At 35.5% G+C, this 16,772-nt stretch overlaps 2 protein-coding genes across 3 annotated transcripts; both read right to left on the bottom strand.

The window, feature by feature from the left end:
* Positions 1-1,569: 1,569 nt before the first annotated feature.
* Positions 1,570-9,601, bottom strand: LOC125874301 (nuclear transport factor 2). Of its 2 annotated transcripts, none has more exons than XM_049555163.1 (9): positions 9,276-9,601; positions 9,041-9,175; positions 6,799-7,108; positions 6,194-6,552; positions 5,045-5,213; positions 4,801-4,922; positions 4,660-4,725; positions 3,783-3,864; positions 1,570-2,008 (listed from the first exon to the last, which is right to left on the bottom strand). In XM_049555163.1, exons 1-9 carry the CDS (start codon positions 9,312-9,314, stop codon positions 1,902-1,904), a joined length of 1,389 nt encoding a protein of 462 aa, XP_049411120.1. In that variant the 5' UTR covers positions 9,315-9,601; the 3' UTR covers positions 1,570-1,901. The 2 variants fall into 2 exon arrangements, with proteins under 2 accessions (XP_049411120.1, XP_049411119.1); XM_049555162.1 differs by having other exon boundaries at positions 6,194-6,555.
* Positions 9,602-13,042: 3,441 nt separating this feature from the next.
* Positions 13,043-16,523, bottom strand: LOC125874296 (subtilisin-like protease SBT1.2). Its single transcript, XM_049555158.1, has 4 exons — positions 16,114-16,523; positions 14,917-15,603; positions 14,348-14,833; positions 13,043-14,068 (listed from the first exon to the last, which is right to left on the bottom strand). The coding sequence occupies exons 1-4, from the start codon at positions 16,484-16,486 to the stop codon at positions 13,299-13,301; spliced, it is 2,316 nt and encodes a 771-aa protein (XP_049411115.1). The 5' UTR covers positions 16,487-16,523; the 3' UTR covers positions 13,043-13,298.
* Positions 16,524-16,772: the final 249 nt, after the last annotated feature.

Genomic DNA, 16,772 nt, shown 5'->3' on the forward strand with positions numbered 1-16,772 from the left:
CCCCCTTTAAATTGGTGACTCTTTGTTTTAACTTTTTTTTTCTTTTCCCACAACAGAAACTCGTTCAAGATTTTCTCATACCTATTTGCCTTCACAACTAAGTAAAGAGAGGATGACCAGTTGAATTTATGTATGGTACAAATAACAAATGTAGTTGAAGAATTATACTATCTTTCAACTATAATGGAGGCACCAGTAAGTCAAATTTAGACGCGTATGGACAATATCTTAATGAAGTTAGGAAAAAAACATTTGAAGATGATAAAAGTTCTTCATTTGTTAATATTAATTAAATTTTATTTATAGTCAAGCGTTGAAAAAATATTTAAAATGTTTTTATTCTTTGAAATGGCAAATGATCTATTATTCCCTTGCTCTCGAAGAAAACTCCAAAGGCCATAAAAACTGAAAAGTTTAGTTCATACTGGCCGTAGGATAAAATAGAGAGAGAGTGCGCGCGCTAATAAATAAGTGCACCTCATCACCAAAAATTGTGGTGGCACTCCGAAAGTTTCGAGTTCGAGCTCCGAGCATGGAACCAAACCATCTTTGGTGGAAAGCCGTTTAAACCCCAAAGTGAAACTTCTTGATACAAATTTAGATTAGTCAAACCCCAAATACCAAACAGCTGATGGAGGACCAAAAGAAAAAAGAACAAAAGGTACACCATGGCAAGGAAGCAGGACCAGCAAGATCTAGATACAACCAGAAGTCCAAAACTCCAAATACCAAACAGCTGATGGAGGACCAAAAGGAAAAAGAACAAAAGGTACACCATGGCAAGGAAGCAGGACCAGCAAGATCTAGATACAACCAGAAGTCCAAAACTGTCAAATGGAAATTCGTATATCCATCAAAATTTATAATAATGAGATCCAAAGAACAAGTTGTTGCAAATTTGGCTTTACATATTTTAGTTTCCCAATTAATTCACCTCCATAAATCTATAATATATGTTCCCAATTCCAATCTACATCAAACTTAATTCTTCCACACAAGCGCATCTTTCTTTTCCTACTTTTGATTCAAATTTTTCCGTTCTACAAAACCTTGCTTAACAGTAAACCCGGATCTCTCATGATTTTCACTCGCTTTATTGACTGTTAACCCACACATTCGGGTGTCTTCGAGAATTCGTCTTTCCAATAAATTCATGTTAACGCCAATCTACTCCACTTCCCTTAACGTGTCATTAAAGTGTCTAATTCTCACTTACTCAACTTATGCTATCATTATTTCTTCTCTCAGCATTTCACTTGGTTCTAATCCTCTCTTATCTCCCTCAGTCTGTAAGCTCTATAATTGTCCAGGCGCTTGACTAGGACAAATGTCATTTGATAGCTCAATGCCCTACGAAGTGAAGACAACAATGAGGAAGAAGAAGACGAGGCAAGGATTACATTGATGATAAAGCAGCCTGTGCTTTTATGCACAATAACAGTGTGATATAGGAGTTGAGCTAGTGTTAAAAATGGCAAAGGGTAGAGGAGAGATGTATCTCACCCGAGGCCTTGGGGTTGCTGAGGTTGATGCTGTTGATCGCACTGCATAGAGGTCAGACAGATCAAAAAGATTTTAAGAAGGTGAGTGCAAAACATCACTATATTCTCACCCTTGGCATCACTCTCCAAAGTTACAAGTACTGCCTCTAGAATTGCAGGCCAAAAGGAAGTAAAAGCAGAATACTAACACACCTTTAACTACAGGAGAAAGATGGGGAAAATCTCTCTCAAAACACTCGGGGGGTGGGGGAAAGAGAACCAGCAACAATATAATCCCTTCCATAAGAAGACAATACCATCAAAAATATAAAAGCTATCTAGTAACCATGCTTCTTATTGATCCTCATCTGCAGAATCACAACTTAGTTTGCGAGTTTGGCCTTTGATACTCTAGTATCATCATATACCACGGTAGCCATTACTCTTCACTCTATCATCAGGATTGCTTCCCCTGCCAAAAGGTCGCCCGGCTGGACGACCTCCTCTGCCTCTTCCCCTTCCCGATCCTGATCAAGGCATTCAGAGAAGACTGTTAGCGAAAAGTAGGTCTAATAAAGCAAAAACAAATGGCAACAGACACTACACAATTTTCCAACCGAATGATAGAATTATGTTAGTACCTCCTTTATCAGCTATCTGTACTCATACAATAGAATTTCGCATGAAGCAACAAAGACATGCAGAAGGGCGATTTTCCGTCAACAAATTGACCAATCATGAGAAAGAAAAAGATGTGCACCCTATAATATACCATACGAAAAAAATTCATACCGAGCACCTAAGTTGATGGGTGGGACATAGATGTGGATACCCGACGGGTGCGAATACAACCCGTTTCGGCAAAATCAAATTGTTAGGATTCAGCTAAAAAATTCAAAATTATAAAACAGACCTATAAATATATTTTTAAATTTTTGAAAGGTTGTCTGGGTCGTCTTTCCCAAGACCCCAACTTCTTCTTTCAAGCTCTCTCGTTCTTCCCCTCAAAAAGAAAAAGAAAGTTTTCAATTCTTAGTTTCTCTCTGTTTGGCCTGAATGGTGAAACAACGAATATTGACCAAGAGGAAAAACTAAAAAGGAGACAAAAGGACTATAATATTGAAGGTATGCCATTTTCCATGTCATATATCTATTTTATCTTTTATTTTGAGAAATCAAAATCTCATTCCCCCCCACCCCCCAAATTTCTCCACGGACTTTGGTCAAAGTATTCGATGTGGGTTGACCGAATCCCACATACGTATCCTGCAACTTAGCTGAGCACAGGGGCATGGACACAAAAAGAGCCAAGGCATGTGATTACTAAGGTTGGTGCAAGCCAAATACACCATATCCCATACTGGACTTTGGCCAAGGACAATACCACTAGTGAATCCAAAAGTTATAGCACGTGCCAATTTTTTGGTCCTTTCTGTTTAATTCCTATCCTAATTGTCCCTTCAGTGCATTGTTTTTCTCCCACCATCCAAGAGAGTAAGCGAGTGTATTTCAACTTGAAGAAGCTTACAGAATTGTGTTATTTTTGGAGGCTTAATCAAGATATTCAATGGAGACCACCTCTGTATATCCTATTTGACTCGTCACCAAGCAATCTTCTTTCTTGAAACACATTATCCACAATATTCCATCACCAATTCTACTCCATTATGTCCATCCTTCAGTGCTAGGTTTCTGGGTCTTCCAAATATTTCAGACATTCACCTCATATGCCCCATACGATAACACCCTTGTTTTCCCTCTTAGCACATATACTATTTTTTATAATAGTGTCCGAACAAGTTACCTGCTACATCCCATCAGCTGCTCAACACAAGTGCAAAGTAACTCTACCTACTGACGCTTAGGCAGATGAGAATAAATCACCTAGTGTTTTCTGTCTATGCTGGAATTCGATCCATGCTCTCCAAGGTTTGCACCCACTTCACTGACTACTAAGCCACACTCGTGGTGCCTCTTGACATAGATGCACTTACGTCAAGCAAATGAGATTCTATGCTTCACATGCTTCCCACTCAATGAAAACTGAACAATCTTTTTTAGAATTCAATAAGTGGCCTCCCAATCCAAAAGTAAAATCAAGCGAGGAATATTTCCTACCCAGGCTCACTTCAGAAAAAATGGACTAACAAATGAAGGTTAAGTGTCATGGCAAAGAAATATGTCAAAATATTCAAGAACAATAGTCATTAATAAGATCAAAAGGACTTGAAAAACACAGATGATACCAACATAAGAATAAGATCAAGACGTTTAAATTGGAATCAGTTTTTAGGCACATACTTCCTCCACGAGAAACGCTACTGCTGGTTGGTCTCCTTTCCTCAATGTAGACTTGCCTTCCAGCCAACTGTATTGGTGATGCCTATGCAAGTAGAAAACAAATTGTATGATTTACTAGACATAAAGAGGGTTCACATGACATATGAAGACAACCCCTGAATGTGAACTTATGGCAATAATCTTGAACAAATATATCGATTCACAAATAACAAAAGGCAGTTCGAGGCAAAGAAGAGTGTCTTTGATTCTTCAGATAGTAATCATGTCAAATGCAATGAGATGAAGATGTTAATAACTTGGGACAACAAACTTCAGCTTCAATATGTCTCAAGTGAAAATCTCCCACATGATTTGCCACATCTACTAATGGCTCACAACAAGATCCATATGTATGAAAAACAAGAACATTATAGAAATTAACAGATGACCTAAAACATTTCAATTGTATAAATGCTGTAATTTTATGCTTAAACAAAAAGCCAACATAAATGATAAAGCGATTAATTATGAAGAGTCACGTCAAGGGATAAGGTAAAACTACATAAGTCATACCCAAGCAATTTATTAACTTGACCAAATTGCTTACTCCTCCTATCCCATTTTATGTGGCACCCTTTCCTCTTTAGTCCGTCCCAAAAAGAATGTCACGTTACTATAATTAGAAATAAAATAACTTCTAAATTCCCCTTTTAGCATTAATGAAATGATTTATAGCCACACAAATATCTAAGGATTGTTTTACACCATAAGTTTCAAAAGTCTTCCCTTTTTTTCTAAAATACCGTGCCAAGTAAAAGGGTGCCACACAAAATGGGACAAAGGGAGTTTTAAAAAACAATTTGACCAATTATAGTTTTAAATTTAGTGAGGTTCAAACCTTGATTGCATTTTGGACACCTTGGACTTCTTCAAACTCAACAAAGGCATAGCAAATGCCAACATCCTGTTAATCCATTGAAATCCAACATTAGCATGCATACACAACAAGGCACAAGATGAGATCATCAAGTATACTAGCCTTGCGGTTTCTTAAGAATACTCCATCTTGCTTGATCTTCCCATAGTTCTTAAACTCTTGCAAAATATCGAGAGAAGATACAGTAGATGGCAAATTCCTCACATAGACAGACTTTGATTCCCCTGGGAAAGTCAAAATCAAGCAAAATGCTAAGACGGCTAAAGTACATTCTATCACTGATGGAACACAGATGTTGCAATTATTAAGAATAATGATGTCCTAATATGCAGTGTACTTGTATTACCTTCTTGAGAAAATCCTTCATCTGCCAGGTCAAGGCCGGCTTCTGGCGCAGCTGGGGGCATGGAGATTGACTGCTCAACAGGAGGTTGCCACTCCGAGATGGGTGGTGCACTCTTGGTGTAAGATGGCTGGATACGGACTGACGGTGCAGGTCCTTTTGGAGCTCTTAACTATCAATTGCAACGAGTTATTTTCCAAATCATAAACCAAAATCGGACAACATTGCAGCATTTCCCAAGTGAACAAAAGACGATGGGACAAGACATGTGATCTCACTTGTTTTGTTAATGAAACTGTTTCTTTTTTTTACAGTCTGTCAGTTTATTATTTTCACTGGGTATATTGTTGTTTTGTGGAAGGAGAGGATAGAGTCAGTTCCTTTTTGTTTTTGAATAAGAAGAGTCAGAGTTCCTTTTTTATTTTTCAAAATTCTCTCTTTTCTTGGGATTAGGGGGGGCGGGCGCTTATCCATACATATCAATCAATTAACTACAATGTTCAGGAAGAAAGAATCAAGTAAAGCCATGTCCGATCAAGCACTTAATGAATAAAAATCAAGAACAGAAGACCATTGGAAACACCCTACATATACGAGGCCTACAGTTAAATTCTAGCAACTGACAAGGGCCAAAAATCAAAACCCAATTGAAAAAGTTTGAACAAAATACTTCTACTAATAATACTCTTTAGTCTTTACTACTACATTTTTCTTTCACCAAGTATAATCTACACGTGGATGAATCTACTTTTCTGCATCTGTTGTCTATGCAAAAGGTTTTCATCTAAAGATGCGTGCCCAATATACGCACCAATACTTCAAACTGATCCAGAGGGCATATAATACACATTGCTGTTCAAACTAATGTATTTTTTTTGGATAGCCGTTGTGTCATCCAGCTTGTGCACACCTCAACTAATACCACGGATGCATGTCACCTCCCACCAGCAACATGTACCAGGTACCTAGGCTAACACAAATTTGAACCTGAGACCACAGGTTGTTGTTCAAACTAATGTATTAAAGCCATAAGATCTAATATTGATACACTTATCTAGTAGGGTTAAATGACCATGACAAGATCTACTACTCATGCATAACGGAACGAATGTGCATCAAGTCATAAGGTGCACAGAATATGGATGTACTTACAATAGAAGCATAACTAAGCTTTGAAGGCTCTCCAACAGGTTCTTCTGCAGCTGGCTCAGGCTCTGGCACGACCTCAACCACATTACTTGGAAAAGAAGTCTCTTCTTCAAATGACCTTACTTGAGCAGTTTCTTCCCCCAAATGAGTCTCCTCAGGAACATCAGCCTCAGGATCTGCCTCATCATGCTCATACTCAGATTCATACTCATACTCATACTCAACCTCAGCCTCAGCCTCAGCCTCATACAGGTTCTCGTGATCATGCTCTGGATAACTGTACTCTTCAACAGCATCATTTCCTTGTATATTAACTGAATTTACATATTCAGTCGCCTCCACCTCTAAGGCATAGTCATGGACTGCTAAAATAGTTACAATGAGATGAGTCATACACTTAAATCGTCATGTATCAAATATGCTTTTGAGAAAGCTTGCAAGATATCTGAGAGAGAAAGTTGTGCACACTAAACCAGCAGAGGACAAGCAGTTCTCCCCTACCACACCCTTCGTACAGGAGAGGGAAAGAAAAAGGAGCACATAGGAAACTAAGGTCACTGAAAAGTCTTGCATGTTTAACATTCTATACACACCAGATGTAACAATACCTGGTGGCTCTGCAAGAAGATTAGAGGAAGTTGGCAGAGCATCAAGATTGTTCTGTGAACCTACTGGTGCTTGAACTAGTTCACTCCGCTCCTCATTAACAAAATGAAAGACATCATTCAGAACAAAGTAACCCTTCTCCTGAGGTGCAAGTAAGAATGTTTGCACAAAGTTCCTCCACCCATTGATATCCTTCAGCTTGACAGAACCAGAGGCCACAACAAGAACAGCACCATTCCAAGATTTAAGAGAATTTATCGTCTTGATCTTAATTCCAGAGAAACTCATTGACATGATTAGAGTATGGATTTGCTGCAGTGAATACAGACACATGATAAGACACAACAAGAAAAACACAAGTTGCATCTTTCCAAACAAGGAAACAAGGTTAACTAGAAACTGAACAGAGTAATACTCATAAGCAACAATTAGGTACTTTCAACAATAAAATTAGATAGGACAGCAGCTCTCTGTCAAATCAGAGAATCAGATTCACGATTCTAGTAAGCAAGAATCTAATAGGAAATATGTATAATTCTAGTGCAGCCCATTAGGCTTGTTGTGTCGGATCCTTGAAGGGTTCAACCAAACAGATGATGAACAGTACAACTCTGTAAAAATATCTACAATCATTCTTAGGAAAAAAAACAGGAGATCCACCTGTCAGTTACATTCCAGCTTCTGAGGCAGAGGAATGGTGTTAAAAAAGTTTCTAGACAGTCCTATATCGATTAGGAGAACTGTAGGTTATTAAGTTATTATTCAATCACAGTTATGCCAGTTAGAGTGTGTCAATGAACGGATCTAGAGAACCCCTAATTTGCCCTAACAGACAAATTATTTTGTATTGAAAAGAGAACTCCCATAGAGTCACGGAGAGAGGCTTCAGATAGCTGATGCCAACTAGTGCAGGATCGGGTGTAGTTGATTGATTGATTTAGACAATATCACAATGTCAATAATGAATAATACGTAAGATGGTGGCACTCTCTAGAGGTATTCAATGAAAATGGTTCACACATTTGCAGCCACCTATGATAAAAGGTAAGACTATCAGATAAGATCTAAATGTTTAAACACTTCATTTAATTGATGCTGAAATTTAGGATCTCTCATTCGCTTTTCTTCTTGTTTCTCTCAGGGAAGATGGAGGAACCTACATTCTACAGGGTTTATCATTGGTAGCCAACCATTGAATGATTGAAAAAGGCATTAACTTAAACACAAAAGCCGTCAAGCACGCAAGATCTAGACATCAAGGCGGTATTACAGATGAAGTACATCATTTCATCATTGGCAATTACACAATGCATTTCGTTCTTCACTACGCTTTGTGTGCAGTTAAGAGTTATCAATAATTATATAGAGTAGAGAATCTATTGATTGACAAATGAGAAATCAGGCAAATGCAGAGACAACCGGAAACAAGATTACGCATATTAGCCGTATTTGCTTTGAGTTTTATAGAGTCACTAGCTTCCAAAAGGTCGTAACTTACCTTACGAAGACAAATTATTTACAGGTCGTGCCGGTGGAATGATATGACCTCAAACAATAATTCAAATAAGATTTGTGCATTGACGCTTTCCTGAACCAGAACTGATGAAGGATGAGAGAAAAGGGATAAAAATGTCCCATCAATAAAGTGAAGGCTTTCTAGAGTCACTAGCTTCCAAAAGTTCGTAACTTGCCTTATGAAGACAAATAATTTACAGGTCGTGCCGGTGGAATGATATGACCTCAAACAATAATTCAAATAAGATCTGTGCATTGACGTTTTCCTGAACCAGAACCGATGAAGGATGAGAGAAAAGGGATAAAAATGTCCCATCAATAAAGTGAGGGCTTTCCATAGCCCCCCTGGCTTTCGACATAAAAAATTATCAATCTATGAAAGTTCTCTCCTTCTCAGCAGCACTACCGTTTCCTCCATCAGCCTTCCCTTTAAGTGCTGTTAGAGAATCCATATAATCAATCCTAACTAGTTTGGAATTGATGCTTAGTTGATTGATTTTTTTCAGTGATCAACATTTATTGATATATGGTCTCAGAATTTAACAAACGGACAAAGCACAACAACAAGTGTTTTCCTAAAATATTAGTATCTTCATAATCCAATTACTCAACCAATACATAGCCTGTAGGTATTTACTTTTATCTGTTTCAATTTTGTCATAGATAACTACATTAGATCATATCTGGAAACATAATCCAAACTCCAAAATTTCTAGAGGAAAATCTAACCACAAGGGCAGAAGCATGTTCGGTTGAATCACCATCAACTCGAACAATAGAGCTGGCATCAGTGTAAAACTGATGAACATAATCCGGTTGCTGCTGAAGAACCTGGTAGTATTGCTGAACAAAGTAGGAACCCACCTGCAAAAATACACGTAACAAACAATACCCATTTAAGATCAATCAAAAAGGAACTCAAAAATTAAACTGCATATAATCAGAAAAACGATGAATTTAAAACCTGAGTGGGACCGATTGGAGTAGAGTATGAGCTCGCCATTATTGTACACACTCAAAAACCCTAGATCAGGAACTTTAGGGTTCACAAAAAAAGGGCAAATTACTGTTCCAATTCTTAGGAAAAGGTAACTTATATTATACAATAGGAGTAGGAGTACCGAATCTCCTTTATTAAATAGGAGAATTATTACAGAGGATTGAACTGGGGAAAAAAAGGAAACAGGGATTCGGGAGGTTTAAGAGATTCTAAGAATCGAAGAGACAGAGAGTGAATAATGGAGGAGCGTATGATAGATCTACGGGAGAGTTAGCAATTTTGTCGGAGTGGGCGTGTGAACATGAATCAGTGGCATTTGTGTCATTCTATATTTTCTTTTACTCAATTTAACTTTTTTTTTTTTTTTTTTTGATATTATCATGTATAGTAAATAGAGAGAACTGACAAGTATTGAGACGTCTTTAAATTAACAGTAAATTATTAGTTTCATCTCGAATTTTTGACAGTCTTAAAAATATATCTTTATCTTGAGTAACTGAACTTAAATACACTCTTAATCTTGTAATATGAGTGAAATACACTCATAAATTTTCGTCAAGTTTAGAGGTGTTTTCAACACTTGTTTAGANGAATCGAAGAGACAGAGAGTGAATAATGGAGGAGCGTATGATAGATCTACGGGAGAGTTAGCAATTTTGTCGGAGTGGGCGTGTGAACATGAATCAGTGGCATTTGTGTCATTCTATATTTTCTTTTACTCAATTTAACTTTTTTTTTTTCTTTTTGATATTATCATGTACAGTAAATAGAGAGAACTGAGAAATATTGAGAACGTCTTTAAATTAATGGTAAATTATTAGTTTCATCTCGAATTTTTGACAGTCTTAAAAATATCTCAAGATCTTGAGTAACTAAACTTAAATACACTCTTGATCTTGCAATATGAGTGAAATACACACATAAATTCTCGTCAAATTTAGAGGTGTTTTCAACACTTGTCTCAACTTTTTATTAAGAGTTTCATGCTCCTACAAAAGTTTGATGCCACTTGTTATGTCATGTGGTAGATCGGAGGTGTATATAAGTTTAGTTAGTCAAGTATAGGGGTGTTTTAAAAACTATCAATAGTTCGAGAATGAAATTAACAATTTGCGTCAAGTGTAGGTGTTTTAAAAACTTTCAATACTTCTCTTTTTATAGTGTATATAACTATATAAGTAGATATATTATTTTTCTTTTGGGAAAAATTTATAAGAGTAGAATTTCTTAATTTACGTTGTAACAGTATAGCTCAAAATTTATATTGCAAATGTTTAGTGCAAAACACAATCCAAAAAATAATTATATGGGTTCGAAATACAATAATATACAAATCTTCATATATATTATTATTATTTACAAAATTGTTTAGAAAACTTGATATACAATAATAAACAATAGTATAAAGATTTGTATACACCTAAATAATAATCTAACTTTTCTTTTTAGATATCATAAATCTAAATCTGGTTGAAAATTGCTGATTGTTTGTTCTTACAATTTCACTATAGTGATTATATGTAAATTTGCAATTTTTTAGAGTTATGGATGAAATTTTATAACGATTCTCTTTGATTTTTTTTAAGGTCAAGAAGAAGTTCTGACCTAACCTCTTATTTGGACCACATGATGAGTAAGTAGTCTGTTTGATATACTGGAAAATATGAGCACAATAATACTTTAATTATGAACAATACTCACCGAAATGGATTTGATACTCTTACCCAACCCACTTCTCATTTTGTAGTGATTCGGCCCACAAATAATTTTATCATAAATTTATTTTCTTTTCGATCTTATTCTCGTTGAAAATCAAAATTTGTTATTGAAATTTCAATATTATATCAACATAACATTTTTTTTTCAACTTTGGGGATCAAGATTTTAACATCATATTAATTTATTACCTTTACCTAAATCTTTAACGTTGACAACTAACTGACTCACTAAAATTAGTAGCTCAAAGCGTTAATAAAAAGTTTGTTGCCTATTTCATATTTGTTGTTTATAGTACTAAATTTTAATAGACAAAGCATATAATATAGTAATATAATATTTATATTAACAAGAATTAGTTCAACTTAATAATATACTCTCTCCGTTTCACAAAAAATGATCTAGTTTGACTTGGCACAAAATTTAAGAAAATAAAGAAAACTTTTGAATCTGTGGTCCTAAATTAAAGTTATGTCAAATGTATAAAATTGCCCTTTAATCTTGTGGCCTTAAACATATCACGTGAAAAACTAAAATTAAAATGTTACCAAAAAAAGAAAGAGGTCATTATTTTTTAAACTGATTAAAAAGGAAATGAGGTCATTCTTTGTGAAACGGAGGGAGTACATAATAAGTGTTTATAATATATTACCTTGATTATATTGTAAAAAACTTTATTTACTAATAAAAAGTTCTAAATAATTTAACTCAAAGTTCTAAAACAATTTCTGGCCTTCTGCTATTAAAAAGTATGTGGACATTCTTCCTTCCTTTCTCTTTTTTGTTTGTTAGTAATTTATTAGTTTTTGACAAAAAAAGAACTCTCGGTATTATCTAAGAGAAAATAAATTCATAAAAAATAATATTAATTCTTTTGGGCACTCAAAAATTTGATAGCCTACCACCAAGGTATTACTAGCTTCTACGTAGAGAAAAGGGTTGTATGAGCTTTCAGTATACTAGATACAGGTGGTTGCGCTAGCACATGTTTAATATTTTAGTATTTTTTATTTTAATTTATATGATATAGGTAAAATTTAGAAAGTTAATTAAATTTAATATGATTTTTAGATATTTAAGTAGTTAATTACTTTTTGTTTGCGCAAATTTATTATGAAAAGGTCCATTAAGATGTCTATAATTAAAGTATTTTTCGTCATCAATCGTTAATTTTTTACTCAAAATAGTTACAAAATATGAACAAATATTACCGACATTCAAAATAATAAAGCAATAATTAAAGAATATGAATTTAAACTAAAAGTCATAGCTAAAACAGATTCCATAATTTCGAAAAAAATAGTAGAACAAAAGAAGTAATTTTAAAATAAATAAATAATTCGAGACACGTTGAAGCAGGCACATCGACGAAGACATGCTTCCTTCAGCGTGGAATCTTGAATTTAAGACTAAAAGGCATAGCTAAAAATGATTACATAATTTCGAAAAAATTATGCACTAATTAAATTAAAGTAGAACAAAAGAAATATTTTAAAAAATAATAATTCCGAAACACGCTAAAGCAGGCACATCGATTTTAAAAGTCATAGCTAAAAATGATTTCATAATTTCGAAAAAATTATACACTAATTAAATTAAAATAGAACAAAAAAAATCAATTTTTTTTTCCGAAATACGCTGAAGCAGATACGTCGACGGATATGATAAGAGGAAATTCAGCACTAACTCCCTCTTATATGATAAGAGAAAATTCTTTTATGAGGCAAACTTTGGGTCTTTTTTAAAAATAAAATAAAATGAAAAGAATGAAACTTGAACAAGCAAGGAAACTCTGATCTATATTTTAATAAAATAGACAAGTTCTTCTATAAATTTATTGCAAAATCGATGAGGTCTCAAAACAATTGACATTTGTAAAATTACTAAATAGGAACAATTTTGTGTTTTCATTTTTTTATTGTTTATTTGGTTATCCTAAATTCTTTGAATGTTCAATACTCTATTTGATAATTATTTACGTTTTTATCAGCAAGTTATAGTAACATATTTGAAACTAAGACAATGCAACTTGAAAGCTTAATCAAACTTTTGGAACTAAGACGATGAAACTTTTGGTGCTGATACAATATAGTAATAGAATCCTAATTAAATGTTCGGAACAATGAAACTTTGGTGCTACTACAATAGATTCAACTTACGTACTGTCTACGCTGATAGTACAAAGAATTTTTACACTATCAGTAGTATATGTTAACATGTTATAGCACGTAACCTGCCTATTTTCCGTGTACGTGAAAATAGGCACAGCCTTCACTTCTTTGATGCCCATGCAACTGAAATAGGACTTCTAACTTTCTGGTATTTATCTCTAGAGTTGATCCACATCAATTGTCCTTCTGCAAAGCTTCTCCTTTGAGTCCCAATTCTCTTCCTTGATATAAACCAAACTCTGTAACTTAAACTTTGATTAACATGTTTAAATACCAGACGTCGCGGTTTAACTCTCACTTTAACTCCTTCTGGTGCCACAATTTCAACTGAGTAGATTGAATTATGACTCCCCACATTTGTCACTCTCCTTGTGATCATTTTTCTCGTTTTTCCTGCCTTAAAGATTACGGAAATAGAGGGGTAATTGAGGCTAAAACCCCTGTTTTTCTGTAAAACGTCGTGGCAGCTGACATTCTTGTGAGTAATGCTGAAGATTTCTGAGTTTTTGTAACCAATAGTGCAAAGGTGAGTGATATAGTCATTTGCATTAATGTCATATATCAATCCGGGATCATCGGATCTTCCAGGATTTACATGTCCAGCTCCTATGGCGAAAAGTCCAGCTCGTGTGTCACCATCCATGATTGGTTTTCCTTGGTGGTTTGTTGTGTCTGCAGTTGTCATTAGCGCGGACTTGATTGCAGCTGGTGACCATTTAGGATGAATTGAATGGAGTAGTGCAGCAATGCCACTAACATGAGGACAAGCCATTGAAGTTCCTGATAAGACAGTGAAGTTTACTCTTCTTGAATCCTCAGCCAGGCCACTAGGGCCTAGATTTTGTGGCCAAGCAGCGATTATGTTGACACCTGGAGCAGAGACGGATTCAAGATTCTGAGTTCTACGAAGATATAGGTTCAAAAAATAACATTACACTAGTTATTAAAGTTTTTTTCACATGCATATAAAAAGAGCATCCCATGTTCACGCATGGTCTGGTGAAGGGCTTCGCCCTTAAAGAGTGTGATGTAAGCAGTCTACCTTGATTCAAGCATCAGTGACAGATTCCACGGCTCGAATCCCTAACCTGTTGGTCACATTGCTATCTATGATCTAAATAAATAATTGTGGGTTCAATAAAAACTGACCTGGAGCAATCACATCAGGTTTGAGAACTGAAGGATCAGTAAAACTTGGACCCCTTGAAGAAAATTGTGCTACAGCAGGTGCACTAGATTTTCCTATAACTGTTCCTCCAAATATAATTCGAGCTGTTGGTTTTCTCGTTGAGTTCATATAGCTTTGCAACTGAATTGATTCGTCGAAACCAATCAATGTTGCAGGTAGGACATGTACGTCGACAGAATCCTCCTCCATATTTACTGCTGTATTTGCTAGGATCATGGCAACACCACCTGATTCTTTAACAACTTGACCTTTCTCTGCTCTTCCATTAACTCCACGATCACATACAACGATTTTTCCACGGACTTTTGCTCTTGGAAGAGACCCTCTTAAGCAAAATTCACTTCCATTATCACCGTCATTGAGATAAACAATCTCAAGAACTTTCTGAGAATTATGAACTTGTTTGCCCGGGTACAAGGATTCTCCATACACATACTTGCCATTACCTGTTGGAAAATATGAATGAGGGACACATAATTTAGGCTGGAAACACGCAAAATATCATTTTAAGAAACAAAATGTGACATACCTAGCTGAATTATTGCTGGAAATTTCCTGTCAAGTGTGCTAGCACCAATAGTGGCAATCCAAGGAGCCACATTTGCTACTGAACTTGGAATTGGACCATTATTTCCTGCAGCACATATAACTGAAACTCCACGTTCCATAGCTCGAAAACTGCCAATAGCAATAGTATCCTCATAAAGTGGAACAGGGAAACCACCAATTGAAAGAGACAATATGTCTACTCCATCTCTAATAGCTACATCCATTGCTGCAAGTATATCAGAACTATAACAACCACTGGACCAACAAACTTTGTATATCGCGATATGAGCACCAGGGGCCATCCCTCGAGCTTCTCCTGCTCCATTTCCAAGCACACTCGCCATTGGAACGGGAGCTCCCCCTGCAGTAGATGCTGTATGTGTACCATGTCCTTGAGAATCTCGAGGCGATACATAATCCTCCATAAAATCTATTGATTTTGATGTCTTTGATGCCATCATGTGTCCTATCTGGAAAAACCTTGCACCAATAAGCTTGCGATTGCAACTTGAAGAATTGAAGTTTTTTCCTTCATGGCAGATACCTTTCCATTTCTTTGGAATAGGAGACATTCCATGATCAACAAAACTTGGACTTTCTGGCCAAATTCCAGTATCAAGAACTCCAATGATCGCGCCTCGACCAAATCCAGACTTTAACCAAGTACCTTATTAGAAAAAAAAAGACACAAAGACAGTATAAAAGTAAGTAAGAAGAAAGGCTCCGAGGCACGAAATCAAATTCCCCTAAGATACAACAACAAGTCCACTATATATTGCAAATTGACTTAACCAAGTGGTTATAGAGATGAAAGAAGGCTATTGACAAACATGTCCCTTAAATTTAAAGCTTAAAAATTCAAGTCTTAAATGAAATACATAGAAAATATCTATTAGCAGAGTTGAAGGGAACCAATGGGGTTCGGTTGAATCCCCTTGGTTGAAATATTTTTACTACGAAAACAAGGTAAAGACAAATCCTTTTTGTTATATATGAACTGTTGAATCACATTGACATAAGAAATGACTCCAGAGCAGTTGAAAGGGGGTTTAAGAATTTTCCTTAATTCACAAGTTTAAATCCTACGTGTGACACTCCAGACTAGTCTTTTAATAAATAAAGCGTTATGACTCATTGTTTCCTCAACTTTATATATATTACAAACTATGTAACATACCTTCCTTTGTAGGACTAAGTCCTAAGAACTTGTAAGAATAAGTTGTTTGAACCTCAAGCTTCCTCTCCGGATATATCGATAACACATTATTCGATTTCTTCAGTGCCTTTAGCTCATTTTCAGATAGAAGAGCTGCAAAACCTTCAAATGCAGAATGGTAAGAGTACAAAAGGCGAGAACTCGAGTTTTCGCCTGAGGAAATGAAATTTTCAAGAAATGAAAGGTGCCACTGAAGTTTAGAACTAAAAGGGGTTCTTGTTGATGCATGTTGTGGATGTAATTGTACTATATAAGTTTGCAAATTTTGAGCTTGTAGCAGGGGAATAAAACAGAGTAGAAAACAGAGAAAATAGAATTGGAAATTGAGTTCCATTGAATTATATTTGAAGTTGAATAATGGAATGTTTGTTGATATAATTTGATGGGGGTATTTAAAGGGGTTGGACAGAATTCAAAATTAGAATTTTGAGACATGTTTGTGAAACAAAAGAAGAAACTCGTGAAATTTAAGAGCTCCTCTTCACGAGGTGCTGATCAAGATTTCAAAAAGTCCAGAAACATTCCCAACTTTTTTTTTTAAAAAAAAAAAAACTGGTTTTCTGTTGTATGTCTGGATTCCAACTAAATTCAAATTCGCACAAGTTAACTTACACATATGG

This window comes from Solanum stenotomum, chromosome 8, assembly GCF_019186545.1.
Source record: "Solanum stenotomum isolate F172 chromosome 8, ASM1918654v1, whole genome shotgun sequence".
NCBI classification, from domain to species: Eukaryota; Viridiplantae; Streptophyta; class Magnoliopsida; order Solanales; family Solanaceae; genus Solanum; species Solanum stenotomum.

What these genes read in the sequence shown, in the direction of transcription:
- LOC125874301 (XM_049555162.1), bottom strand. Translation starts at nt 9,314, where the DNA reads ATGGCGAGCTCATACTCTACTCCAATCGGTCCCACTCAG. An exon ending in GTGTCCAAAATGCAATCAAG is followed by an intron (nt 3,865 to 4,659) that starts GTTTGAACCTCA and finishes CTACTTGCATAG; the next exon opens with GCATCACCAATACAGTTGGC. An exon ending in TAGCGTTTCTCGTGGAGGAA is followed by an intron (nt 2,009 to 3,782) that starts GTATGTGCCTAA and finishes TGCCTTGATCAG; the next exon opens with GATCGGGAAGGGGAAGAGGC.
- LOC125874296 (XM_049555158.1), bottom strand. Translation starts at nt 16,486, where the DNA reads ATGGAACTCAATTTCCAATTCTATTTTCTCTGTTTTCTACTCTGTTTT. An exon ending in ACTTAGTCCTACAAAGGAAG is followed by an intron (nt 15,604 to 16,113) that starts GTATGTTACATA and finishes TTTTCTAATAAG; the next exon opens with GTACTTGGTTAAAGTCTGGA. An exon ending in ACCTGATGTGATTGCTCCAG is followed by an intron (nt 14,069 to 14,347) that starts GTCAGTTTTTAT and finishes TCTCTGCTCCAG; the next exon opens with GTGTCAACATAATCGCTGCT.